General features: G+C 36.7%; 10 protein-coding genes across 10 annotated transcripts; 6 read left to right on the top strand and 4 right to left on the bottom strand.

Moving 5' to 3' along the window:
• Positions 1-422: 422 nt before the first annotated feature.
• On the top strand, positions 423-3040 carry L201_006260 (uncharacterized protein; the record flags this gene model as incomplete). Its single annotated transcript, XM_066221982.1, has 5 exons — positions 423-515; positions 589-982; positions 1068-2425; positions 2490-2607; positions 2679-3040. 5 exons carry the CDS (start codon positions 423-425, stop codon positions 3038-3040), a joined length of 2325 nt encoding a protein of 774 aa, XP_066078079.1.
• Positions 3041-3966: 926 nt separating this feature from the next.
• L201_006261 (PHD finger-like domain-containing protein 5A) lies at positions 3967-4952 on the top strand (the record flags this gene model as incomplete). The annotated part of the gene is made up of 7 exons (XM_066221983.1): positions 3967-3991; positions 4098-4134; positions 4228-4289; positions 4371-4412; positions 4509-4585; positions 4706-4752; positions 4919-4952. The coding sequence occupies 7 exons, from the start codon at positions 3967-3969 to the stop codon at positions 4950-4952; spliced, it is 324 nt and encodes a 107-aa protein (XP_066078080.1).
• A 687-nt stretch (positions 4953-5639) lies between these two features.
• L201_006262 (uncharacterized protein) lies at positions 5640-6934 on the bottom strand (the record flags this gene model as incomplete). Its single annotated transcript, XM_066221984.1, has 5 exons — positions 5640-5744; positions 5827-5887; positions 5959-6142; positions 6237-6436; positions 6678-6934. The coding sequence occupies 5 exons, from the start codon at positions 6932-6934 to the stop codon at positions 5640-5642; spliced, it is 807 nt and encodes a 268-aa protein (XP_066078081.1).
• Positions 6935-9090: 2156 nt separating this feature from the next.
• L201_006263 (histone deacetylase RPD3) lies at positions 9091-11634 on the bottom strand (the record flags this gene model as incomplete). Its single annotated transcript, XM_066221985.1, has 11 exons — positions 9091-9632; positions 9711-9878; positions 9941-10190; positions 10270-10504; positions 10572-10602; positions 10661-10768; positions 10835-10909; positions 10978-11095; positions 11199-11281; positions 11361-11406; positions 11599-11634. 11 exons carry the CDS (start codon positions 11632-11634, stop codon positions 9091-9093), a joined length of 1692 nt encoding a protein of 563 aa, XP_066078082.1.
• A 545-nt stretch (positions 11635-12179) lies between these two features.
• Positions 12180-13143, top strand: L201_006264 (uncharacterized protein; the record flags this gene model as incomplete). The annotated part of the gene is made up of 3 exons (XM_066221986.1): positions 12180-12344; positions 12443-12609; positions 12825-13143. 3 exons carry the CDS (start codon positions 12180-12182, stop codon positions 13141-13143), a joined length of 651 nt encoding a protein of 216 aa, XP_066078083.1.
• Positions 13144-14736: 1593 nt separating this feature from the next.
• Positions 14737-16103, top strand: L201_006265 (uncharacterized protein; the record flags this gene model as incomplete). Its single annotated transcript, XM_066221987.1, has 6 exons — positions 14737-15202; positions 15292-15326; positions 15415-15671; positions 15740-15789; positions 15867-15926; positions 15979-16103. 6 exons carry the CDS (start codon positions 14737-14739, stop codon positions 16101-16103), a joined length of 993 nt encoding a protein of 330 aa, XP_066078084.1.
• Positions 16104-16382: 279 nt separating this feature from the next.
• On the bottom strand, positions 16383-18713 carry L201_006266 (uncharacterized protein; the record flags this gene model as incomplete). Its single annotated transcript, XM_066221988.1, has 8 exons — positions 16383-16509; positions 16636-16985; positions 17079-17419; positions 17484-17769; positions 17845-17936; positions 18010-18167; positions 18279-18461; positions 18601-18713. 8 exons carry the CDS (start codon positions 18711-18713, stop codon positions 16383-16385), a joined length of 1650 nt encoding a protein of 549 aa, XP_066078085.1.
• A 352-nt stretch (positions 18714-19065) lies between these two features.
• L201_006267 (uncharacterized protein) lies at positions 19066-20788 on the top strand (the record flags this gene model as incomplete). Its single annotated transcript, XM_066221989.1, has 6 exons — positions 19066-19245; positions 19345-19573; positions 19718-19892; positions 19981-20098; positions 20185-20295; positions 20372-20788. 6 exons carry the CDS (start codon positions 19066-19068, stop codon positions 20786-20788), a joined length of 1230 nt encoding a protein of 409 aa, XP_066078086.1.
• A 258-nt stretch (positions 20789-21046) lies between these two features.
• L201_006268 (uncharacterized protein) lies at positions 21047-24341 on the bottom strand (the record flags this gene model as incomplete). Its single annotated transcript, XM_066221990.1, has 15 exons — positions 21047-21377; positions 21457-21728; positions 21787-21972; positions 22036-22119; positions 22188-22702; positions 22767-22970; positions 23028-23115; positions 23168-23185; positions 23257-23300; positions 23366-23395; positions 23477-23520; positions 23592-23698; positions 23769-24030; positions 24097-24212; positions 24273-24341. The coding sequence occupies 15 exons, from the start codon at positions 24339-24341 to the stop codon at positions 21047-21049; spliced, it is 2370 nt and encodes a 789-aa protein (XP_066078087.1).
• Positions 24342-24634: 293 nt separating this feature from the next.
• Positions 24635-25749, top strand: L201_006269 (uncharacterized protein; the record flags this gene model as incomplete). Its single annotated transcript, XM_066221991.1, has 4 exons — positions 24635-24756; positions 24885-24966; positions 25073-25236; positions 25419-25749. 4 exons carry the CDS (start codon positions 24635-24637, stop codon positions 25747-25749), a joined length of 699 nt encoding a protein of 232 aa, XP_066078088.1.
• Positions 25750-25825: the final 76 nt, after the last annotated feature.

A 25825-nucleotide genomic window follows, 5' to 3' on the forward strand; every position in this document is an offset into this window, starting at 1 on the left:
CATATCAAACAACCTAAATCACAACAATCAATTTACAAATCCATCTATTTGATCCGACGTTGATCGTTGTGCTTGCATCCATTTCGTCCATTTTGGTATTTAGCTATAACCAATCAAGGTATATAGATAGTATCGTCGACCTAAATTAGCACGTCCCGCATAGCACATAGCCGCATTCTTTACTCTACAACCCATAATTAGTGAAATCGTCAAGGACGTGTATCATGGTGGATAGTTTATAACACCAGAAGCGCACATTAGTGTGATTATAAGAGTTATTAGTCAACTAACTCTACTCGACCAAACGTCACCAATTTTCAGCTATAAGCTCGAAATCCAGCTAAAATCTAGACCATATAAACCCCTTCACCCACATCCACTCAAATTATAGACTCTTTACTCACCAACACACTCGAACAAATATGTCAGCGGCACCTTCGATAAATGGCGGTCATGGTGTAGGTACGATACCGGAAGCTACAGATGAGGAGGGTCTTCCGGATGATACGAAGACAGTGAGTGTGAGACTTCCTACTTGCTAGTGAAATCGCATCGTTACTAATCTGTTGTTCATGTCATTTCTTTTAGGCTCAGGCTCAAACCAAAATTGTAAATGTCAAAGATTTACCATATATGCTTGATAATCTTAAACCACCTTCATCTGCCAATCAACACTCAATTGGTACCCCTTCACTTTCACCACCTAATTCGACACCCGATTCAGAAGCTGAACCTATCAGTCCACCATCCCATCAGCATCATTTATCCACTTTACAACATGGTAAATCAGATTATCATCCTTCACCGCTTGGTGCAAGTGATTCAGCACATAAGTCATTGAATAACGGTGTTACATATGAGCAAAATCACCTCGCAGTACCACCTTTAAGTTCAAGTATGGCTACTGTAGGTAGCACAGATTCACCAAAAGTTCATCATCCTCAACCTGGTTTACCAGATGCTTCTTTCCCTTTCCCAAATTGTGAGTCAAACTTCCTAGATCTACACTTGTGTCAATTCCCTTAATCGAAAGGAAGTATCACTGACGTTTTGTACTTTATTCACAGTCCGACCCCTCCCATCAACCACCAATTCACCTCTTCCAGGACATTCTATGAACATACCTCCTGCCTCTGCTAGCGGCATGACTTCTGCTCAAATGTCTAGAGCCAATTCATCCGCTTCCGTTTATGCTGGTTCCCATCACGGTCACGAGAAACACTCAGATGTCCATACACGTCCAGGTCGAGCTCATTCAAATGCAAGCAAACCTGCAATGTTAGGTGAACATGGACCCAAGAAATCGTTCCTCCATAAAATGTTCCATCCCAACGAAGCAAAACATGAAGCAAAACTTGCTGCTCATGCACAGGCTCAGGCTCAAGCTGAAGCTAGAGCTCACTCAGCTCAAAATCATTACGATAACCTCTCTGTCGATGTATCCCGTCAACACTCCTCCAGCGGTCACAACTCCCCAAGAAGTCGATCACCTCACCCACCTAGTAGAGACGCAACTAGATCGCCACCCTTGACTCCTTCAACTCCACCTGCTAATATCTCTGATTCAGATCATTCACGGCCCCCTTCAAGAGCACCAAGTTTCCGAAGACAAAATTCTGGTCAGGATCCTCATGCTCAACCACCCACAGACCGAAAGAATGGTGCTTCTACTCCACCAATATCAGCGCCAGGGTTACAAAGGAAAGCGTCAGGTAGATCAGCTTCTCATGGGTCAATGGGTGGAAAAGAAAAGCCAGTTGCGTTGGTCGGTGGCCAACCAATCGCTGTAGCCAATAAACAAGAAGTTACCAGTAGTTCAGGTAACAAGTTCACACTTAAAGATCTTGTTGGATTAGGTGACAATGGACCTAAAATGAGTAGAAAGGCATCTGCCAATGGATCACAAAAAGGATCCGATAGAGCCTCAACCAAAGCAGGATCTGAAGCTGGTGGAGGTGATAATGGATCTACAGCGTCATTATTAAAAAAATATGGTATCTGTGATAAAGCTGCTATAGGAAAAGGTGCTACAGCAGTCGTCAGATTAGCACATAAATGGGATAGACGTGAAGAAAAATTATATGCAGTGAAAGAATTCAGAAAAAGAAGAAAGAATGAAACTGAAAAAGATTATGTCAAAAAATTAACATCGGAATTCTGTATCTCATCAACTTTACATCATATCAATGTTGTCGAAACTGTTGATTTGGTTCAAGATGAATCACATCACTGGTGTGAAGTTATGGAATATTGTCCAGGTGGAGATTTATACGCAGCAATCAAAAAAGGTGGTATGTCTTCAGGAGAAGTTGAATGCACATTCAAACAAATCTTACAAGGTATTCAATATCTACATTCGATGGGTGTAGCTCATAGAGATATCAAACCTGAAAATCTATTATTAGATGGCAGAGGTCATGTTAAGGTGAGTAATATTGCTCATAAATCATTTTGATCCTTTCAAAAGCTGACTTCTTTGCCCTTGGTAGATTACCGACTTTGGTGTCTCTGATGTTTTCAGAATGTGTTGGGAAAAGAAGACACATCTGTCAAAAGGTTTATGTGGATCTGAACCTTATATCGCTCCTGAATTATTCGATCATAAAGGTGAGTTGACCTTTACCTCACTGTTATCATATGCAGTTCAAACAAAGACTGATGTTTCACTCTTAATGTAGAATACGATGCTCGATTAGTTGACGTATGGGCAGCAGCAATCGTATTTTATTGTATGCAATTCCAGGAATTACCTTGGAGAGTAGCAAAAACGTCAGATTCAACTTTCCAAACTTATTTCTCAACATACAAAGGAGATGGTACAACTGAAAAACCACCAACACCTGCCCCTTTGAACAATTTGATACCTAGAGAATGTAGAAATGTAATTAAACATATGTTGGATCCTGATCCAAAAACGAGATGGTCAGTTGATGAAGCATTAAAAGATAAATGGTTAAATTCAGTTCAAGTTTGTCAAGAAGGTTCTACATCAAATAATCATTCACATACAAGTGCTGGAATGGATGTTGTTAAACTTTAGAATTAGATGTGTTTTTTTAGTTATGATCATTGTTGTAGTGGGAAAGAAAGGTTTTAGAGACGGCCCTCCATTTAGTAAGAAAAGGGGATGGAAGATAATCATACCACACTTAGAGCATCGTAACGATTTGTATATATTCTGCTTATACATTTTCTTAGTTTCTCACCACGATAGATGAACAAAGAACACTTACCGTTCGTGATATAGCGTTACAAATTGGATTGTTATTATTGATTGTTATTGTTTTTCGTTTCATGTTTTACACTATATTATATTATTATTACGACATTATTATTGATGAAATGTTATTTGAAATACCGTTAGCTACAAGTTGCGATATACATCTCCACGAATGTGGAGATATGTTTATATGCACGCTGTTGTCACCTCGAAAAGGCTGCAATGATTGTGAAGGGGGAAGATAAAGAAGGGGAGAAAGAGGACTTTTACTGATTGACCAAATTGAATAAAAATTTTGATTACATAATCAATCTGCCACTTTGCACTTTCGTTACGTTCGTTTCCTTCGACATTTTGGCCACCTTGAACATTAATCTTAACATTGATACTTGTGCTTATTCATGTAGATCTTAATTGATAGCTCCTTCTCATTTTTATCTTAATTCAATCTTCGTTTCTTTGGATAGACGATCAGGACAGCAAACCGATATTAGGTTTTTGAGGAACACAAAGCAGTAGTATTCGGAACTTGCTTAAAATACAATCACAACTGAAAAACTCGAACTCGGAAGAGATTTAGCACAAAATGGTAAGTCATTTAAGCTAACTAGCTCATCACTACACTCTGCTATCCTCAAGATAATCCTGGAAAACAAAAAGCAAATTCGTTCATGAAGGGAAAATCGCGAAGAATGCTGATTTTTTTAAATTAATGTATGTAGTCTAAACATCACCCAGATTTACTCATGTGTCGTAGACAGCCTGGTATTGGTAAGTCTCATCTCCTAACTGTTTCTCTTAGCCATTTCAGATATTTTCGATCGGTTGACCAAATCTGTCGATGACTATATCATTAATCTCATATCCTTGTAAATAGCTATAGGTCGTATGTGTGAGAAATGTGATGGTAAATGGTAAGTCTTTAGTTGATTAAACGAATTCTTTTTTATCTATATATAATTTGTAATACTAAGATATTCCTGCTTATTCCCTCTTTTAACATATAGCCCAATATGCGATTCATACGTTAGACCTATGACTATTGTTAGAATATGTGATGAATGTTCATGTGAGTGTAGGAATAATAGTTAATCAAAATCAAGGGTATATCGATATTGACTATTGTCATTTACCTTTTTTCCCCTTATAGTCGGTACATCAGCTGGTAAATGTATTATATGTTCATCGCCTGGTAAGTGAATTTTAACCTTTTTTTAAATTTGGAAATCAATACAAAGTGATGTATGACGAGCTAACATATTATCTTATGATTTTTGTGCTTGTATAGCAATTTCGGATGCTTATTATTGTACGGAATGTACAAGATTAGAGAAAGATAGAGATGGTTGTCCGAGAATTATTAATGTAAGTTATTGTATTCTACCTCAAATCATCTGTTTTAGAGATCCACACAATCACTATCGTCCATCGTTCAATAAGTGCGAGCAAAACGCTGACTTCTATATCATTACAATCTTTTTGTAGATGGGTGCCAGTAGAGTTGATGCGTTCTATGAGAGGAAGAAATTGGGGTAAGTGTTTACCTATCATTCATAATTTCCCCTCTTCATTCATGAAAACTATTTCTGCTGGTCCAAACTTCCCTTACATCTGATCTTCCCATCTAAAGATATCATGAAAAAAAAACAAAAAAACAAAAAAACAATGTGTTAACATGATTTTTCTTGCCTCTTTTAGACTGGAAAAAGGAGGTGGATTCAAGAAAGGATAGTATTGTACATCATCCAATCATCACGCCTCCTCTTCATCTTCATTTCGATTCCTTCCTGTCCTTTTCCAACTCTTCGTTCCGAACTTGTCTATTACAAACCTTGATCATCCCCGGTCAATTCAACTTTCTTCGAGTTTCAAGATTTAATACTCTCGAATCGTTGAATTAGTTCTTATCAAGACAATAATCTTTCGGCCTCTCTTCTACCTTTATATTTGAAATATAGAACAATAAAACGGAAAGCTTTTCAATCGCTTTGGATGACATAGAAATAATGGAGATAAGTCGAGAATCGATATGCGATCATTCCTATTATATAATGTGAATTCTCTTACTAGCGCAAAAGTTAGTATAGGGGGTGAGGCAAAGGATCAAATCATGGGGACTTCGCCAACAGATCGCGGTACTGCAATGGTTTTTACTCTGTTTCGTTTGTTTACATATTCATTTTTTCATACATTCGGTATTGAAACTACTAATCTGATTGACATTAACCCCTTAAAACATACATATAAACGTTGATTTATAAAAAGTATATGACTAAATGACCATTCTCGACAAAACATGATAGCATAAAAAGACAAAAAAAAAGAGATTGCATGTGTTATGACTGATTGGGAGATGTTATCAACAATAATCACACAATTCCAATTATATATTTTTCTCCAAAGGTAAGGGATAAAGTGTTTAGTTTCTTGATTTTGATAAATCTCCAACAGGAAGTAAGAAATATGAAGTTTCTTTCGTAAGCATACCTGCTAAAGCGGTATACATAGCTGCGAAAGCGGTCAACTGTATAAAGGGAAATAACGTGCGTGAATCGTCAACAAGGTACAACGTATGTTGTAGATGAAGTGTGAAAAGTAAAACTTACAATACCAACAATACCACCTGCTTTGTGAGTTTTGGGAGATTCAGCTAATTCACCAGCAGCTCTGTTAAAGCCATCAGGTATTAATCAGTACAGAGCAGTAAGATGAACATGACATGAAAACTTTATACTTACAAAAGCCAGAAAGTTATCCAAAGAAGGAAGAAGACAGTTACCAAAGCTACTGAAGATCTCAAAGAGGCAATAAGGAAAATTGTTGTGACTACACCCCAAGCGGCTAAGTAAAGACCTAAAGCATTTGAGAGCATTGTAGGATCTTTATATGCAGTTAAAATCTCTAATTGAGGAATGTAAAGACCTGATTGTCGATGTATCAGAATAATATATCAGCGACTTGAACATGATAACACACAGTAAAAATATGATAAATACAAAGTTGAAGATTAACTTACAAGAGAAGGAGAACCAGAAACCACCATAGGTTGAGAAAGCAGCAGCACCAAAAGTATTACCACATGCCCATTCTTCAATACCTGCAATCAATTGGACTAAACCACCATAACCTAAAGTCATACCCAAGACGACGTTTGGTACGGTTACACCTCTTGTTGATGAATTGTAGAAAGATAAAACAAGTGTTGTGGTTGCGAAACTGTCATTTTGGGACAAATAATTAGCTGATTATCGCTAAGTAATAGGAATGTGAATAGTAATGGTGATAAATCAAGGTATGATGGTGTTCGTACGAAGAGAGTTATCAGGAATCTATGTTCCCGGATGCGGGGATGGAAGTAAAGCAGACACATGGTGGATGTACGTTTAAAGTGTATTTTAAGGTACGGTGAATGAATGGAAGAACCAATTTGCCATACCGCATGACGACAGACACTTACGATAATAAACCCAATGGAGCAGGATTAGCGAATTTTCTATGGAAAACTGGGAAAGCAGGTTGGGAAGTATCTATTGGATTACCACCTGGTGTAATGAATCTTGCCATTGGTCCACCACCACCAGATTGATATGGACCGCCAACAGATGATTTTGATATACCTGCAGTACCATTATTGTATGTTGTACCATCTAATGAACCTTGACTTTGATCATGGCCTGAGAGACCGTGCTCGGCTGCTATTTCGTGTTTAGACATTTTGTCTGTATCTGCTTATTTGTTGCGTTTAAAAGAAAAAAGAGGATAAGAAAATATAGATGTTATTTCGAGTTTGTTGTTATTGTAATATAATTTCAATCCAATTCGTTTAAAAAATTGAATAGCCAAGAAGATAGAATAAACAAGATCTAAGGACTTGATCACTGGATTCTCGTTTAAATTATTCGATCGATAAATCTGGAGTATCTGGGGTTTAGATTATTTGATCTCTAAGGTTAGGTAGTTATGGTAATTCCGATGAGAATAGAATAAAAACTGATTTGATCAGAAAATAAGGAAATGAGGCTTTATGGGTTCTCTTAGTTCTGATCTTATATATACATATTCCTCGTTTACCTTACACCTGCCTCTTTGAAAACAACATCATTTGTCATTTTGTGTTTATTTTCGATTTAAACGAAAGAAACAAGGTTAAACACAGGGTATAACCGATCTTTTCTGTATTTCTATTTTGAAGATGAAGCCGGTCGGATGTGGTATATCTCTCAATAACCGATCTATACTTTCAAAGGGATCCCTTTGGATTTACGTTTACATCTATGTTCTAAAAATGGGACTCCACAATCCCCAATAAACCGTAGGCTTAACCTGGTACTCAAAAAACACATGACAACTAAGCAAAAAACAGATTCAAATACCGGTTATGACGGATTTTGCTTTCAAAGAGAATAATGATATGGTGTTTCGAACTAAAACATCAATTCAAGCTATAATTCTATCTTCCCGCTTCATACATGCACCACGTATACATGAAGATGTATGTGTGATGTCTGAGGCTGATCATTAATGTATACAAAGTAAGCTAAAGCAAAAGAGGAAAATGACTACACGAACACGAAAGTATGATCTATCTCTTTCTTCTCCAAACAATTCCGACAATCATATTTTCATGACTGATGATCCGGTTAATGATTTCGTTTGCTCAAATCAAGCCAATTCCATTTCCGTAAATTCTGTATATATCATTGCGTGTTCTGCCATAGCAAAGCGCTTGGTGAAATAGCTACGTCTGCTTAAAATCTCAAGTAAATTCTGACGGAATATATCGGTTAAATTGTTTCGAGATTAGTTTGTCTCAACTCCCCTTTCTACCGAAGAAGATACAGTAGCCAGAGAGGGTGAATGAGGGGGTCCTCAGATGCTTCAAGGGTGATACGTAAATAACCATGCAAAGACGATTCCACTCTCTGCCCATCCCATACATGATAAATTCGCAAAAAAATGGTACGTCTGTTGAACAGAAATATGGAAGAAAATCACACGCCATCGAATCTATAAAAATTATGGTTATTCCCACACTTCCAACGTTTTGATCATTCTAGAATTCACTTGGCATAAAACCATAATTGACCCCAAGTATAACCAACCGAGTAATTCCTATTACAATAATCTCTAGGTACCTTAACGTCTGCTTTCAATATTTTCGTAGTACAGTACAAACATGTTTGTCTATCAACCGGTTTTTAATAAGGAGGACATCAGCAAATATGGAGAGATCGGAAGAAATAGATTATCAGAATCTAATCGTATTTGATTTTTAACAGATCATCAGGTGACCATATGTATACGAAATTAGACTGAAAATGAACAAATAGATATGCGGCAACGGTAAAACTCATAAGCACAAGTAATCTGTATCAAATACAAAACATGGATTTCCAATGGAAATGGTAAATCATCTTAACCGGATGACAAAAACAGCATGAACAGCATAGGCCGGTGACCGGATAGTGTACAGTATGCTATCTTGAAAGTTATATATCTTGCGATCACGGTAAGATTACAGTTAAGATTGATAACGACGGAGGCCGTTATGGTAATGAAGATGACGGTATCGCGAATACATGAAGCAAGGCAATGGCAATTAATAGAAAGCTAATTTTGGCTACGGAGGATATTTTATATATCTCTGCCAAGTAGTTAATTCTAATGTTTACGTTAATTGTACGACGCGAGCACCGTCAATTTCAAAGACCGAAGCACTGCGTTGAACAATAATCTGGTATTATGGAATAGGACAAAATATACATTCAAATACAAAGATACACCTTGATACCATGTCCCAGAGCGAAACGCTATGGAAGTATTTCTAGTGTAGTTTACCACTACTGAGTTACCTTGCCCACTTACACGGATCAAGTATTATTCGTTGAATTCGTTATAGGTTGATGAGTTGAAGTACCGTTACCTGTTATCGTCCTAGAAGGATTAGATGAATCTGTCATTTCTATATCATCCTTTTCTTTTTCAGCATTCGTTGTTGGCGATATTGTTGTAGGTGGTCGATTTGTTGTTGTTGAGTTTGTTGTTGAGGTTGAAGGTGTTTGCTGAATAGATGAGGCCCAAGATTGTATATTTATTCCGCTACCACTTGCATTTGTAATACCATTTGTACCGCTTGTGGTACCATTATTAGATATTATCTTAGAAGGTGATTTTGATCTACGTTTAGCATTTGGTGAAGAAGATTTCGATTTTCCCTTTTCCTTTTCCTTTTCTTTTTCTTTATGATTTTGACGATGTTTTCTACCTCCTTGACCTTCATCTTCAGAATCACTTAAAGAATTTTCATTTTGTTTTTCCTTATCCCATAATCTTAATGGTCTTCTAACATCTTTATCTTCCATATCTTCATTCTCATTTTCATCTTCATCATCATGTCTCAGTTTTGGTACATCTAGAGAAAAAAATACAACAAAACAATATTTAGCATACCTTCATACGTTCATAACATATCTGAAAAAGAGAAACTAACCCTGCAATGGTACACTAGGTGCAGCATTTTTATCTCTTAAAACTTCAAATACAGCTTCTTTGACTTTTTGTAGATATTCAGGGGTATTATGATCTGTCATATTACTTGATCTGACGTCTAATTCATATGTCGGTCCATAATATTCCCAATATTCATTATTTGGTATATCTAGACGCCACCAAACGATTAGTCAAAATCGAAGTCGTCAAATAAGAGCGGTATGAACTCACTTCTTTGTAATTCAACACCAGCAGCCAAACCAGTTTCATAGGCCCAAGTTCTACTGACAGATTTTACTGTATAACCACCACCACCAAGTAATAGTAAAGGTAAATGGAACGATTTAACAAATTGTACACATGCTGCGTGACCTCTCATTGATAGATTGAATGAACCTAATCTATCACCGGATAAGGAATCTGATCCACATTGTAATACTATTGCTCCAGGTTGATACCATTCTATAACTCTTTTTATTACCTACATGGCAAAGTATATCAGCACACAACCATAAACATGTCGCTCGATTACAAGGTGGAGACGCTCAGCCGGCACTTACAGGTTGGAATATACTTTGGTAATTCTCATCATTTATTCCATCTCTTAATGGTACATTGACTGCATAACCTTTTCCTTTTCCGATACCATTGTCTCTAACTTCACCTGTACCAGGGAAAAATTCTCCGTATTTGTGGAATGAACATGTCATTACTCTATCCGTTGTATAGAAAGCTTCTTCTACACCATCACCATGGTGAACATCGATATCAATGTAAAGTACTCTTTGATGATACCTACAATCGGGCAATGCAACGAATTAGCTTGTAGGCAATGAAACCAATTGCAATGGATGCAACGTACCTTAGCAATTCAAGTATACCAAGCACAATATCTGCATTAGAATATCAGCTTAGAGGGATCCGATGGAAGGAAATCAGAAGCTGACTAACCATTTACATAACAGAATCCACTTGCTTCAGCTTTTTTAGCATGATGTAATCCTCCAGCCCAATTTACAGCTATATCACATTTATCTCTTGACAATCTAGCAGCTCCCTCTGCAATAATGTTTCAATTATCAGCTATCTGATCGCAAAAGAATGATCCAGGGTTAGCTGACTTACCCATTGAACCTCCAGCAGAAATCGAACAATATTCAAATAAACCATCAAATATAGGACAATCATCTCCTACGTTATCTGGTAGAGTTTCCTTATTATCATCAGCCCGACGATGGTAGAACGCATTAATGAGCTACAATACTGACACTTGACTTGTTCCTTTGCGAATTGTTGAGCGTTATCAGGATTTATACGATGTAAGAAATCGACATATTCATCTGTATGAAATTGCGACATTTCTCTTTTTGTGGCCGGTTTTGCTCGCTAAATGACGTAAATAACAAGATTAATATTTCACCTTGAACGGATTAATAAAAATCTTGATGGAGGCAAAAGCGAAGACTCTAAAAGGTTATGATAGACTCACGAAAATCTCCATTTTCTTATATAAACCATAATTCATAACTAAAGAATGACACATTCTGATTCTAGTAGGTTTCATTGGATGTCCTATATGAAAACGAAGCATTATATTGATGAGCTTATATGAGCGGTATCATGAGAAAATGGCTGATAATTGGGTACATACCAGGACCATAGTGGTAATTACCAATATCAGAATCGAAGAAATAACACTATGTCATTGGATTTCGTATCAGTTAGTTCCATCATTCAAAAGGTTATGGGCTCCATCTTTGCTAGTCTTTGCACAGCTACACTCCTCTCAATTACTTGTCTTCGATCACAGATCATAGTCATAAAGATAATCTTCCCTCTTGATTACTGAACTTGACTCTTGTCACTATAAGTACTTGATTCGAACTCACCACACGCCTCTTACTTTCCCCTAGGATAGGTTCCATATTGATCACTTGTTTATCTCCGTTTCTTGCTTTTCTGATATGTTTATAGTCTGATGAATCAACTTTCTTACTACGCTTTAATGGTAACTCTTTGACAGGTGTTGGTTTGTGTGTTAAGTGTAGCCTATTAGCTGTAATGCTATCAGTAATGTCCATAGAGGGAAGCAACTATTAATCACTCATCATTCATCATTCATCATCTTCCTCAAAAGCGAAGAACAACAGTGGAGGTTTAAGAGTAAACATAAACCACATCATTCAATTTCCGGATAACGCCGATATCTGTTTAGTGGGAAGAATTGATCCCGTCTTCGCTATCTAATCATTCGTGTCTTTGCAGCATGTATCAGAGATAAACTTGAATGTTGAGATCATTTTGTTATTGATACTTTACCTTAGTTCTGTACAACCTTGTATTACTTATCGTCATTTATTATCAACCATTACAAAGCACGAAAGAAAACTACCTTCTCATCTGAATTATCAATCAGTATTCCGAAATCAAAGTTTCAGTATTCAAGACAAGTCTCCACAAATCAACCAATATGTCTTCTTCAAGTTATATAGATTCATTACCATATCACGATAAACAGTTAGATGATCCAGCAATCAAAGCAGCTGCATTAGCATTAATAGAAGCTGAATTGAGGAAAACCAAACAGATAAATGATGATGATGAGAGATTACCTAAATCTGTCGATGTGTTCCCTGTAAGTTTGGTTTTTATCTTTTGAGGGGGTGGAGAGGATATTATTATGTATATGATATTCTTCTAATACTAGTTAGTATATTTTTGTTGTTCTCATAGAAATCAAAAGAATTATCAGAATTATTAAATAAATATCCAAATAATACGATAAAAGGTATTGATCCAACGAAATATCAACCTCCAATATTAAGTGATCAACCAACTTTAGAAGAATTAGAATTAGCTGAAAAACAAAGTAAAATTGGTGAAGCTCATATGGCTTTAAGGTTAGTTTCTTTCATTCTATCCATCCATATTATTCGTCTCATCTCAATCTCTTACTTCTCAACCGAATTGGTCTCTCTTCTTATCCTTCTCTATATTTCTCCCTCCGCTTCTCCGTCTCTCCTCCTCAAATCCCTCCTTCTTGGGCTTTCCCCTTTTACTGCTATCTTCCTCAAATGCCCATGACACTGATTCGTATTGAAATTTTCCCTTATAGATTAGAGAATTCAACAATATTATCGACATATGGATCAAATGCATGGTTAATACGGAACTATCAATTAAATTCCCAAATAAGTGAATTAACAAAAGTTTCAGAAGATTTAAAGGAGAAAATTATAGATTTAAATAGATCACGAAGAGTTTATCAAGAAGATCAAGGTTTGAAATTGAGTAAATTGGAAGGCAAATGGCAGGATTCAATAGGTTCGACTGTGCAATTGGAATTAGCATGTAATGCTATGAATTTAGAAGTAGCTGCTTTGAGAGAAAAGGAGGAAAGGTTACAGAAGGAAGTTGATGAATTAGAAAAGTAGATATCCTATAATTCATATCAGCATATAGAAATGGAACTTCATTTACTCTTTAGGATTGAGAATCTGTATCATGATAGACAATGTGATCTATATTGTAATGTACTTTTAACGATTAAACGAGGTAACTCACACAGATAACAACACCTAAAATAAGTCTTCTCCCGAACTTAGAGAATACACACATAATACGATAAATGCGTTCAGATTTTGGATTATTGTATAGTCCGCATTCATATAATTTTACAAGTTCATTTAACATCTGACAATAGGTTAAAAGGTTCTAGCAGGTATAACAATACTTATATCAATTAACTCATACCGAGATGAGCAACCAGTCAGCTCATGATAAGGACGAATATCGAATATTTACTTCACGCCTTTGCTTTGGAAGATATAAGATATTTGCCTTACCATTTAGGTCATCATCAACATCAATCAACTACAAACCTTGAAACTAAGAGAATGACTGAAAACACGTTTAATATTATACAATATACCAAGTAGAACTTATCTGATTCATATTTACTTCTGATCTTATCTATTTCAGGTCACGCCAAATTATCGTTAATCTCCACAATATGATGACACTGTCTGCATTCAAATTATTAATCCAAACTTTATTAACGATACTGGTATCCGAAATCAACCTACATATCATGAAATAGAAAAATTTCATTCATAAAACGATAAGAACGACATCGATAGTGAAAATTTATAATTTTATTAGTCAACCTTGACTGATGACCAGATTCACACTCGCTGATCACGATGAAACATGGATGTAGCTGATACCTTGTGTGATATCTATAACTCTGATAGCGAAAGAATCAATATAAAAAGAAAATGCAAATCAATCGTCATTCAGCATTCAGCAAAAGGGATTCCTTTCGCTTGATGGTGACTTGATAGAGTTCAGAGCTGTGCTAAAGAGTACAATAAACTCCGATAAATCGAGTCATGATGACCAAAGGAGGGTTACTAAGGTCCTATGTATAATCGGTGGGAACGTTTTCCAGCAAATGAACCAAAAATAAACATGTTGATCTGATTGTACCTCGAGCTAAATTCTGTGAAAGGTACTCTCTAAAACAAGGAAAAATGATATGATGGCACAGACATTTTGGACGGTGATTCACTTGCATCTGATACGATAATTGACCGCGTAAATCTGAAATTCAAACAGATATGATCGTCGCTTGTAGGTGGCAATCATTTCGTTCTCTGTTTCAATATTTTTAATGCATCACGATGATCAGTTTTAACAATCATCAACGGTTCACACACTATGACCGATATCCCCATTTTTATTTAGTGCTACTTCTCATGCACCTATCCCTTCCTTCCCTACCTCTCACTACAACCCTTCCCACTCTGCTGTCCCTTCCTTATCCGATCCTCGTCCTCTCTCTGTAACACGTACATTTTCTTATTTGTCTCTTCGTTCTTTTTCTTTCACCTTTTCAAGAAGTATCTTCTTAGCCTTTACTGACTTCTTGTAAAAGGTGAACAAGTATTCCTATCTTAAAGACTCTCTTTCACACGAACCTTCTTTTTATCTTCACGAGATTTGAACCAAGTCAGAGTGTAATAACAATGTACTTTGCCACTATATTACCTTCTTTACTTCTCGTCATCTTACCTTTATCAGTTTCATCTTCACCTGATCCTGATCCTACACCTACTGAGCCTTCAGAATTAGATATCAGAGGATACGATTACGGTCATCACCAACCAAAATGCTATGATTTTGAAACAAGAGATCCAGATACCTGTAAATGTTATCCTGAATTTGATGAACCTGATTCTCATTATGGTGGATGGGGTAATAATGGTCATTGGAAAAAACAAGAGAACTCCCAAGTCGAAGCTCAACATAAAGGTAAAGGAAATGAACCGCATTATGAAGAATGTGTTTGTCCAGATTATCCAAATACCAAGCTCAAACATTCTAATGGATATTATGGTGGTGGTTATGATTCTTACCAAAATGGTCAATGGAAAAGAAATGGTGATTATGGTCATAGTAAACCTAAATGTGTTTGTAAAGGTGAACACCAAAGTGAGTTTCATCGTCTTGTGGCTCAGTCATTGAATCCTTTCACGTATCGTAACAAAGTATTGACTATTAATCTCGTTACTACTTGATAGCTTATAACCCTCACACAAGAAAGTGTGAATGTGATGTAAGTAAGAAGATCTCGTTATATCAATCAGTTTACCAGTTCTCTATTCTTCTCGAGCTGACGTTATCTCATGATCTCCACTTTGCAGGAAGGATATGAACCATGGAATCCTAACTCGCATTACAAACGAGGCGGAAAACACGGTGGCGGTGGACATCCCGATAAACTCATCTGTAAAGCGCCACCAACAGGATCAGCTGTTCCGGGATACAAGAAAAAACGATCACCCTCTTTACATCAAGCAATTAAAACGAGGGAACAAGATAAAAGAAGTTTAGAGAATCTTTTAGGTTGTAAGAAAGATGAAGAAGCTTGTGAATCTTCCGGTACTTGGACCTGTCTCACGTCAGTTCATTCATTTGCCACTTTCGTCCTTCTCCCTGTATTTGCTGATCAATATTTCACCTTATTAGAACCAATTCATTACTTTGGTCTTGTGGTGGTTGTCCAGGTCAAGGTATAGGTGAGTATGCTTGTGACTGCTAATTTTGTATGCGTATTATTTATTGTGATAAGTACTGATGTCAGCTACCCAACCAGACTGTGGCGCAATTCCAGGAGTTTCCGAAGTTAAATGTGAAAACGGTCTTTGCTTGATTGGTGAGTGAATGGATTTCAATGCTGTATGATCACTAATTTAAATATTCTTTAGAATCTTGTCAACGAGGATGGACTCAAATTGATGAATTTAACTCGGAGTATAATACCAGTACCACTTGCATCTCTGATACACAAAAACCTTTCAACAAACCTTGGTTCGTAACTCAAGGTAACTGATAAACCTAATTCCAGAAGAAATTGTAGATAAAAAGGACATTTCTATATTCCGTTATATTCGTTACATTCCTTTTTTTTTTGATGCTTTTCCCCTTGAACCAGATATACCGCTAAATTAATTCAATATTGATACTGCTTGCTATCTTTACTTGCGCAAAATATGATATATGCATGTACATGTACATAACATAGCTTCTCTCGTGAGTTTTCGATTGGTGAATAAATAGCGAGGTCGGGGATGAGAAGACACAAGTTTATAAAGCCAAGTTCATAAAGCAATCAAAAATCACCTAAATCAAGGTCTATCGTTCTAGCTACATATTGTTGAGGTGTTTCTCCTTTCTTTAGAGCTGAGGTTGGAGGTATATCAGGTTTAGGTAAAGTTGTTATATTTTCTTGACTTGCTCTGTACAATTATGAAAACAAAGATGGTCAGATATAAACAATTATAACACTGTAAATCTGATAGTATGGGTAATGCTTGGACCTGAATCCAAACGATATGAGATAAAGTAGGAAGCATTGAACATACGATTTAGCTTTAATCATTGCTTCTTCAGCTTTTTTCCTTGCTAAAGCATTTTGATGAGCTTTTGACATCATTTCTTTTGTTTTCCTTTTATTATTTTCATTAATTTTTTGAATTTTTAATTCATATTCATCACCAAATCCTACTCCTTCTTGTTCAATAATTAATTGACCAGTTGATGGATTACCACCTAAATCTATGATTTCTTTATTTATAGATTCAACTGTTATTGAATCATTACGTCTTAAAGCTAATTCTTTAGTTGACATTAATTGTGAGATTTTTAATAATGCTGATCGATTCGCTGATGGATCATATTGTTTTCTCATTGTAATTTGTTTATTTACTTCAGTCTATAATGTTTCATGAATATTAATTAGCTAACAAGGTTTATGTTTACACTTAGATTTGTGATTATCGTAGTTTCCAATCACAAAAAGACTCACATCTGTCATTGGTCTATCTCTCAATATCTTGATCTCTTCATGTTTATTTTTCAATTCACTTCTTTTAGGTAATTTTACTCCATCTGCTTTATTTGTCATTGTAAACCTTTGAAATTCTTTTTCTTCAAAATCTCCATTCGATACGTCCGCTATTCTGAATAATCTTGCTCCTTTACCATATGAACATAATAATCCTCTTGCATCTCTAACATTACGTCCTTTATATTCTATATTATATGCACCGAATTTACCTGATGTATCAACTTCTTTTATTCTGTGAATTCGATATTTCGGTTTACCTTGTTCATCAGGTTCACTAGCCATTAATCTTACATATGCACCTATTGACCAATTAATCAGCTTATCATCTAACAAACACTCATTTCTATAAAGAGAAAACTTCACCTATAACAACATCTTCAAATCCATCTTTATACATCATATCAACCAATTCATATCTACTTAATCTTGCAGAATTGACTTCTTGTTTATTTGCAGGTGTACCATCTAAATTTTCTTTTGAATCTTTATTTGGTGATTGATTTTGATTTGGTTTATATTCAGGTGAATGTGGTGGAGAATATTTTTGTGAATGTGAATGTGAATGGGATTGAGAATGTGAAATTTCACCATCTTCAGTCGAATTATCTGATCCTGGTGATGCTGCTCTTCTTTGACTTTGTCTTGCTGCCTGTGTGCACCAATACATTAAAAGAGATCAATTTGAATCATTGCTTGGTCGATAAAAACAAGTAAAATAACTCACTCGTCTTTGTGCCCGCTCATCTTTAGCTTTTCTCCTATTTTTCAGATCTGCCATAGCTCTTGAAGCTTCTTTAGATACACTTGTATGTTTTCCTATTTTGACAAAAATTAATTGACTGCTACCCCAACATATATTGCATTGTATAATGCTAGACAATCTGCTTACGCCTTTTCCTTGATGGTCCATCTTCATCATCTTCATCATCATCACCTCCAATAGTTTTAAACATTGCATCTAAAGCTTGTGAATCTTTAAATTTCTGCATTTCTTCTAAACGTGAAGCTAAAATGTTTTCTCTTTCAATCTCGTTCATGTTTTCCAATCTAAGCATACAATTTCATCAGTAAACCATAACAATTAGCTTTGATTTCTTTAGGTTAAGACGCTTAATCCCGTATTTGCTAAAGTCCTTATTTAAGACAGCTAAAACTTACGCTTCTCTATCATCCTCATCTTTGTATTTACCTTCCAAGGGATAAGGATTACTTGCAGGTGCTCTACTTCGACTGTTATTATTATTGTTAGATGAGGAAGCAGTAAATTTCGTTACAGCATCTTCTTCATCTGAGTCTGATTCAAGATCCATATCGGCTTCTCCTTCAGATTCGGATTCTTCACTATAAATTCATGAATGATCATTAGCACCGGTCAATCAAACGAAAACCGCTGACGAGCTGCTGTTCATCCTTCATCTTGATATACATATATAAGCGTGGAGATGAAATGCACTTCTTTGCGTTTATATCTAATACTCACAAACGTTTTGATTTCTTCTTATTTCCACCGCCTGAATTATGTCTTTTCTTTGATGGTCTTCTAGTTGGATCATCCTCCGCTAAACCAAGCAATTCATTCTCCAAGTCTGACATCCTGTTTCGATTATACTTTTTTTGACTATCCGGCGTTTGGGTGAGCTTGTTGTATTGTATGTACGTCCAGAGTATAGTGTCAACAATTGTTATCGAAAGAGATAAAGATAATAATGATTAAGATTAGAATTAAGAGCGAAGATTGGAAAGTGGAGAACAGCGCGAATGAGTTTACGTTTTAAGTACTAGTGTCCGAGAAATGCGATTGTTACAACATTTAGCCTCCTTTTTCATTTATCGACTTATTCATTACGAACAAGCTTTCTAATTTTCAAGGTCAACAGAGAAGATCAATCTAGTGCCTTAGTTCTTATCTGACTGATCAGAGTCTCATTTCAAGACTACCGACATCATGATTTTACGCTATATTTACCTGGCCTTAGTGACCCTTTTGGCTATACCTTCGTTATGTATAGCTTCGAACCCTCAACTGGACTCGCAGATAAATGAGCTGTTTTCAAACTCGACTGGAACACATACGAATAATTGGGCAGTCTTAGTCTGTTCATCTAGATATTGGTTCAATTATCGTGTAAGTATTATCACTTGAACGTATCACTTTGACATAAATTAGACGATTAAACGTCAATTGATTTATGGATATATTTACTGATATCTCGAAACGATTTAGCATATGGCAAATACATTAGCAATGTATCGTACATTGAAAAGATTAGGTTTACCAGATTCCAATATAATTTTGATGTTAGCAGATGATGTAGCATGTAATGCAAGAAACGCTTTCCCAGCTACAGTCTATGCAAATTCAGGTAGACAAATGGATTTATATGGTGAAGGTATTGAAGTTGATTATAGAGGTTATGAAGTTACCGTAGAAAGTTTCTTGAGGTTATTAACTGGTAGGTGAATAAGTTGTTGACTTCCTCCTTGTCGATAATCAATATACCACCTTCCAAAATGTCTTCCATTTCAAGCATGATAGTATACGTGAATTCTGAAAAAGGTGTATGTGTTATGGCTAATCTTTGATCCAAAAATCATAGGAAGACATGATTCAACTATACCAAGATCAAAGAGATTACTTTCAGATTCATCATCAGATGTGTTCATCTATATGACTGGTCATGGTGGAAATGAATTTTTGAAATTTCAAGATAATGAAGAAGTTTCAGCTTATGATGTTGCTGATGCAATTGAACAAATGTGGGAAAAGAGGAGGTAAGTTGTGGAGAAAATTATTCAGAACTTTAAAAAACTATGTATGAAATTAATACTATATTGATTGACTTTCTCCTCCTCCTACTAGGTATAATAAATTATTATTCACTATAGATACTTGTCAAGCCAACACAATGTATTCGAAATTCTATTCGCCAGAAATAATTTCAACTGGTTCTTCTGAATTAGGTGAAAATAGTTATTCAGTGAGTCAGTCTAATGGTGATCATTCATCATTGTGTATCTATCTGATGATTGAGACTTTATGTATATACGTTAATTGATATTGTAGCATCACAATGATATGGATATTGGAGTAGCAGTTATAGATTCATTTACACATTACATTTTACAATATTTGGAAACTTTAAGTAAAACTTCGACTGCAACTTTAAAAGAATTTGTGAGTGATTTTGTTCACTTTCAGTATAAAGGGGAAACTACTAATAAACCGATTCTGATGATGATTTGAATAATAGTTCAATATATATGATCCAGCAAAAATACATTCACATCCAGGAATATCAACTTCCCTATCATCTGTACCACCTGAAGATATTTTGGTGACCGATTTCTTCGGTGCTGTAGCTAGAGTAGAAGTCTCATCTAAAGAAAATGAATTATCGCCTTTATCAAGTACCATCAAGGGAAAAAATAAACATTGGGAAAATGGTCAGAAATTAACCGCAACCATAACAGGCATACAAACAGATATTGATGAATATCAGCAAGAAAACGTTATAGGTAACTTCAACAAAAAAGATACTTGGCACAATCCAATATCAAATCAGCGCTTCGAAACGAGGAAAATGATTAGGACTTTAGGTGGTATTAGCGGGATTGCATTGTTCACTTATGTTGTACTAGGTAAACAGAATAAAGTAAGAGATGCTTAGACAGACCTCGATAGATCATGAACAGCCACTGTTCAATTTGCACCTTATTGTATTCATCCATAAATAACTTATCAATATACCTAGCATGTGTACAAGTATGCTTGTTAATTCAAAAAGGTCTGAACAGTCACTAGTGGGAATGATACCATTGACCGTCCGCAAGCAGTATTCTATATCGCATGACAGTATTCAGTATATCCATTGACACAAGAATGCATAACGTTGTATTCAAATGTATGAAAACACTATGAAAAGTATTTACATAGCTTCTCCATCTAGATCTTCATCCATAGCTTCCCCATCCAGATCATCATCATCCATTTCCATTTCTTCACCATCCAGATCTTCTTTGGCTGCTGAAGCAGTTGCTGACGGAGCGGTAGCTGAGATAGGCTTGAACGAAGATTTGAACCCAGAAGTTTGGAATTTATTTGCTTTTTCCTCTTCTTCATTTTGCTTTTGGGCTTGTAGTAATTCTTCTTTCTCTTTCTCTTCTTTGATTGCTTTAGGATCTTTAGGTATAATGAGCGATTTTGTACCGTCTAGTAAACCTCGAAGGTATTCTGCGGTTTCAGAATTGAAGACAATCCTGAATGATGAGAATCTCTTATGGTTAGTAACAGTCCCTTTTTGGATTAGCAATGTTGACATTGTAAGCTACGACATACCATCTTTCCCAAATCTCCAACACAGCTACAACTTGTCCTTTGAATACATCTGCGCTGATCTTACCTGAATAAGCTAATAAACTTTGATAGACAGTCGACAAATGTGAGAATACAGGTGGTAATCTACTTTCAAAAGCTTGACGATATTTCCATACGTTAGGCAAGGAAGACGCCGAATTATGTAGAATATCCGAAATCAAATGTAATCTTGCCATTTTCCTTGGAACTGGTGTAGCATCTAATCGAACACTCCGACAAACTATTTCCGCAACCTAGTGACTCGAGCACTTAGCGGCTGATCCCTTCGACAACGAGGAAAAAGCAGCTTACCTCATCAGCAGCTTCAGCCTTTTTGAGAGCGAACTCCATGCCTCTAGCTATTTCAGCTCGTTTTCCGCTCATAGCTCGTAACATTGCTTCGAATCTTTTTCTGGCGAGTTTACCCAATTTACCTCGGATGACCCGCTCTTTCTCTGAGTCTTCAGCAGAATCGGAGGAGTAGAGAGATGCATAACCCTTGAAGTCGAAGTCAGCTGTGCGGCTCTTGCCAAACACGGTAGATATGTCACCCTCACTCACTTCATCAGCGAAGTCGTCCGGCGGTGGCGTCGGTATCCTGTACCTTGAATCTATGCTTAGTTGATACAGGTGATATTCGGGTAACTATCCAGGTAACGCGAAAATATTAGCAATCATTCCTTCATTTTTCCTTTGACCTCCTTACAACTCACGTCTTCATTGAACAAGAAAGCGAATTTAGGATTTTCTTTCTCCTTCTTTTTGAGCAAATCCTCAAATCCCCTACCATGATCTTTGACTCTTCCAGCGACAGTCTTAATGAAATTTTGCTTCTCGATTGGAATCTCATTGATCCATTTGCCTTTAGCTGTTGATTTACGTGGAGGTGGAGAGGGTGATCTTGTGTATGAATCAGATGAATACGATGAATATGATCTACGATGACCCTTGTTTCGTGGTGGTGGAGAAGGTGATCTGGATGAAGATGATGAATAAGATCTAGATCTTGTTGTTGGCTTTTTGTTATATTTTGAGGATCTAGGCGGTGAATATGACCTGGATCTGGATCTGGAACGATCACGTTTAATACGTTCGCGAGATCTTGATCTGCCCCTGCCTCCTCCTCCTCTTTTCGAGTCCTCGTAATCTCTATCTCGGCTATCTCGATGTTTCGGAGGTGAATTCGATCTTCCTCTTTTCCCTCGATCTTCTCGACCAGACCCTAAATCTGAACAATGCAGTGGTTCAACTTAATTTGAGCCTTCCAAATGGGTTGAAAGGAATGAGCTCACCATATATAGGTCGTAACGGTAATGGAACAGGTTTACTCCACCCTACTCTCAATATACTACCTCCCCAATCAAGACCATCATACTCTCGTACAGCTCGCTCGGCATCTTTACGCTTCATATAGGAAACGAAACCGGACAATCCGGGTTTGCTTCGCCTTGTGATAGTCATTGACGCTCCAATGGACGAATCCTCGTCACCTCGAGCTATATAGATGTATCAGCTTAGGGTTCAGTCGCATACACGTGTTGAGCTGAACATACGCCACATGATCTTGACTGCACCGACTGGCCCTAATTTAGCGAAAAATAACCCCAAACTCTCCTCATGTATATTGGATGGCAAGTTTGACTACAAGACTCGTCAGGATTTTCCAGCTGGAATGGCGCTTGTAAAGACCTACTATGAACAAGTTCGTCGTCTAGCAAGGTGTGGGAGCGTCAGCTTGACTTGTATGAGAAGTGAGAGCTCAGATACAGAAGCTGTACTTACCTCCTGATTACCGACAATATGACTGCCCTTTTCCGACTCCCAGGCTGATTATAAGCTTATTCGATCAGTACACAATGTTTAGGATATTGATGATACCAATTGTACAGACCTGCAAGTGCAGAGACGGATGAACCTTCCTCTATTGTTTCGTAAGATATCAGCATTTGGCAAAACTATAGGTCTTACATGGTAAATTCATGCATATAATGCTTTTACTTACGCTTGGCTAGATGACCTAGACGTTCCTCTCGAGCGTTTTGATTACTAGTAATTGGTTTGATTGAGTTAAGTTAGTACGAATATAGCCGATAGAAGTGAGCATTTCAGAGGCTTACTTCTTTATTTCCTCCAAGAATGAATCCATCGCTCTTTTGCCTTTTCTTGGACCAATGTTTGCGGGTGGTGGTGGTGAGGGTTTCCTTTGAGGTGGAGGTGGATAAGACTGTACAAGAACAGTATGTCATGAGTTAGCATCACCAGGCATTCACTTCTGACCAGATAAGACAGCTCACTCTTTGATATCCTTGATATCCTCCTGAAGATGAAGGACCTCTTGAAGGTTGATAGGATGAATTATCATTGTGATAATGATCGTTGGATGGTCCTCTTGGTGGTTGATAAGGCATATCCATAGGTGCACCACCGGCTTTGACAAAACCACCTCCTGGGCCCATGGGTCTTCTTGTAGGTGCTCTTGTTCCTCCTCTAGGTGCATTTAGAGCTCCCGGTCCTTCGAACGCTTGTTCATATTCTTCATTGACCAGCCTTAAAGCCCTATTACGATAAAAACGTTTGTCAGCTATTCCTGATGAGATCTTGAGCGATTATGGAGTAGCTTACTCTTCCTCTTCCTTCTTCTTCTTCTCTTCAGCTTCTCTTTCTAAATCTTTTTTAGTCTTTTTGGTTATACCATGACTGAATGTTTTACTCTTCAGAGCATTTAATTCGAGTTGTTTCTGTAATTTTACAACGATCAGCTTGTTTAGTACTCTCGGATGCTATACAGAGAGACTTACCTTTGGTGGAAATCCCTCATCTTCAGAATCTGAACCTCCAAAAGCGGAGAGATCAAGCTTAGGTGGCATTGTGCTTTGTAACTTTGCACTTAATACTTTAATGCAATGCAAGAGAAGAAGAGAAGGACGTAAACCGTTAAAGTTTACCTTTCAACATGGTATTCTGTCTGTCAACCGGAACGGAATCAAATTTGGCTCAGCTTAGCTATCATAATTCGAGGAAATCAACAAATTAACCGGACTCTACAACAATAACAAAACGTTCAATAGCTTAGGTTCAAACAACCTGTTATACTTGTTATCAATGTACTTGGAAAAGTAAATTCAAACATCAAGGATACTCTCTGAAATAACAAGTCAGGATGGACCCAAACAAGATTTTGACGCCGGCTACGGGATCGATAGGCTCAAGATTCGAATCACAGGCATCTATTGATGAAGCCAAGGAGAATAAGCAGAAAGCATGGAAAGAAGCTTATGCTAGGTAAGTTACAATTGTCGACCTATGTTCAAATCAATGTATGGGATGATAGAGACGTGAAAGAACCTTGAAACGGTGAGAGCAAATTCTTAATACTAATCATAAATATATTGGTATGCATAATTTCCCAGAATCGGTCAAGAACCACCACCCGAACAACCCGAAGAAGAATATGATCCAAGAACATTATATGAGAGACTACAAGCCAAGAAGGTTAGTTTCTTTACATGAATCATCAAAAGAAGACGTTCACATTATAGATGGGCAGACACATACTGACAGAATTACCAATTGTTGATGATAATGATCATTATAACAGGATATCAAAAAAGAAGAATGGGACAGTAAAATGAAATTATCAAATCAATGGCGCGGAATAGATAGCGAAGAACAGAGATTCTTAATGGAAAAAGATCAAGAAAAAAAAGCTGAACAAAGGAAATTGGAAGATAAAGAAGCTGAAGAATTACGAGAATACAGAGAGTAAGTTCCTTTATCTAGTTTTTGGTATGCTATCTGGTATCGGTTTTATAGTTCACTTTTTAATCCTTCACCTCTTTCCCTTCATTCAGTCTTCTATTCACTTCTTCCCCTTCAGTAGGATGTTATTTTTGGTTTCTACCTTTAAGAAGGTACAATAATGCTAACTCCGATACTGTATACAGAGCACAAGCAGCTAAACACACTCAACCAATTGAACCACCTACAACCTCATCATCATCATCGTCCACTTCCACACAACCCAAGAAAATACCTCCAAAACCAGTGAGGAAAGATGTGAAATCATTGATGAAAGGTATAGTAGTGAAAAAGAAACCTAAGACTGCATCTACTTCAACTACCACTTCATCATCAAGCACTCCAGCTTCAGAGGTAAAATCGATACCGAAAGCAACATCACCTATAATAGGCACGAAACGAGATAACCCTTCTGAAGATCCGATACCGCAGATGAAGATTAGCGAAGAATCGGATGATAAGAGGCGCAAGTTGTAAAGGGTGATACACATGCATGAAAGTTGTATACAGTCTTTCTTATATATATTCGTTGTTCATAATAGTATTCCAGTTC

The sequence above is a fragment of the Kwoniella dendrophila genome, chromosome 8 (genome assembly GCF_036810415.1).
Source record: "Kwoniella dendrophila CBS 6074 chromosome 8, complete sequence".
NCBI classification, from domain to species: Eukaryota; Fungi; Basidiomycota; class Tremellomycetes; order Tremellales; family Cryptococcaceae; genus Kwoniella; species Kwoniella dendrophila.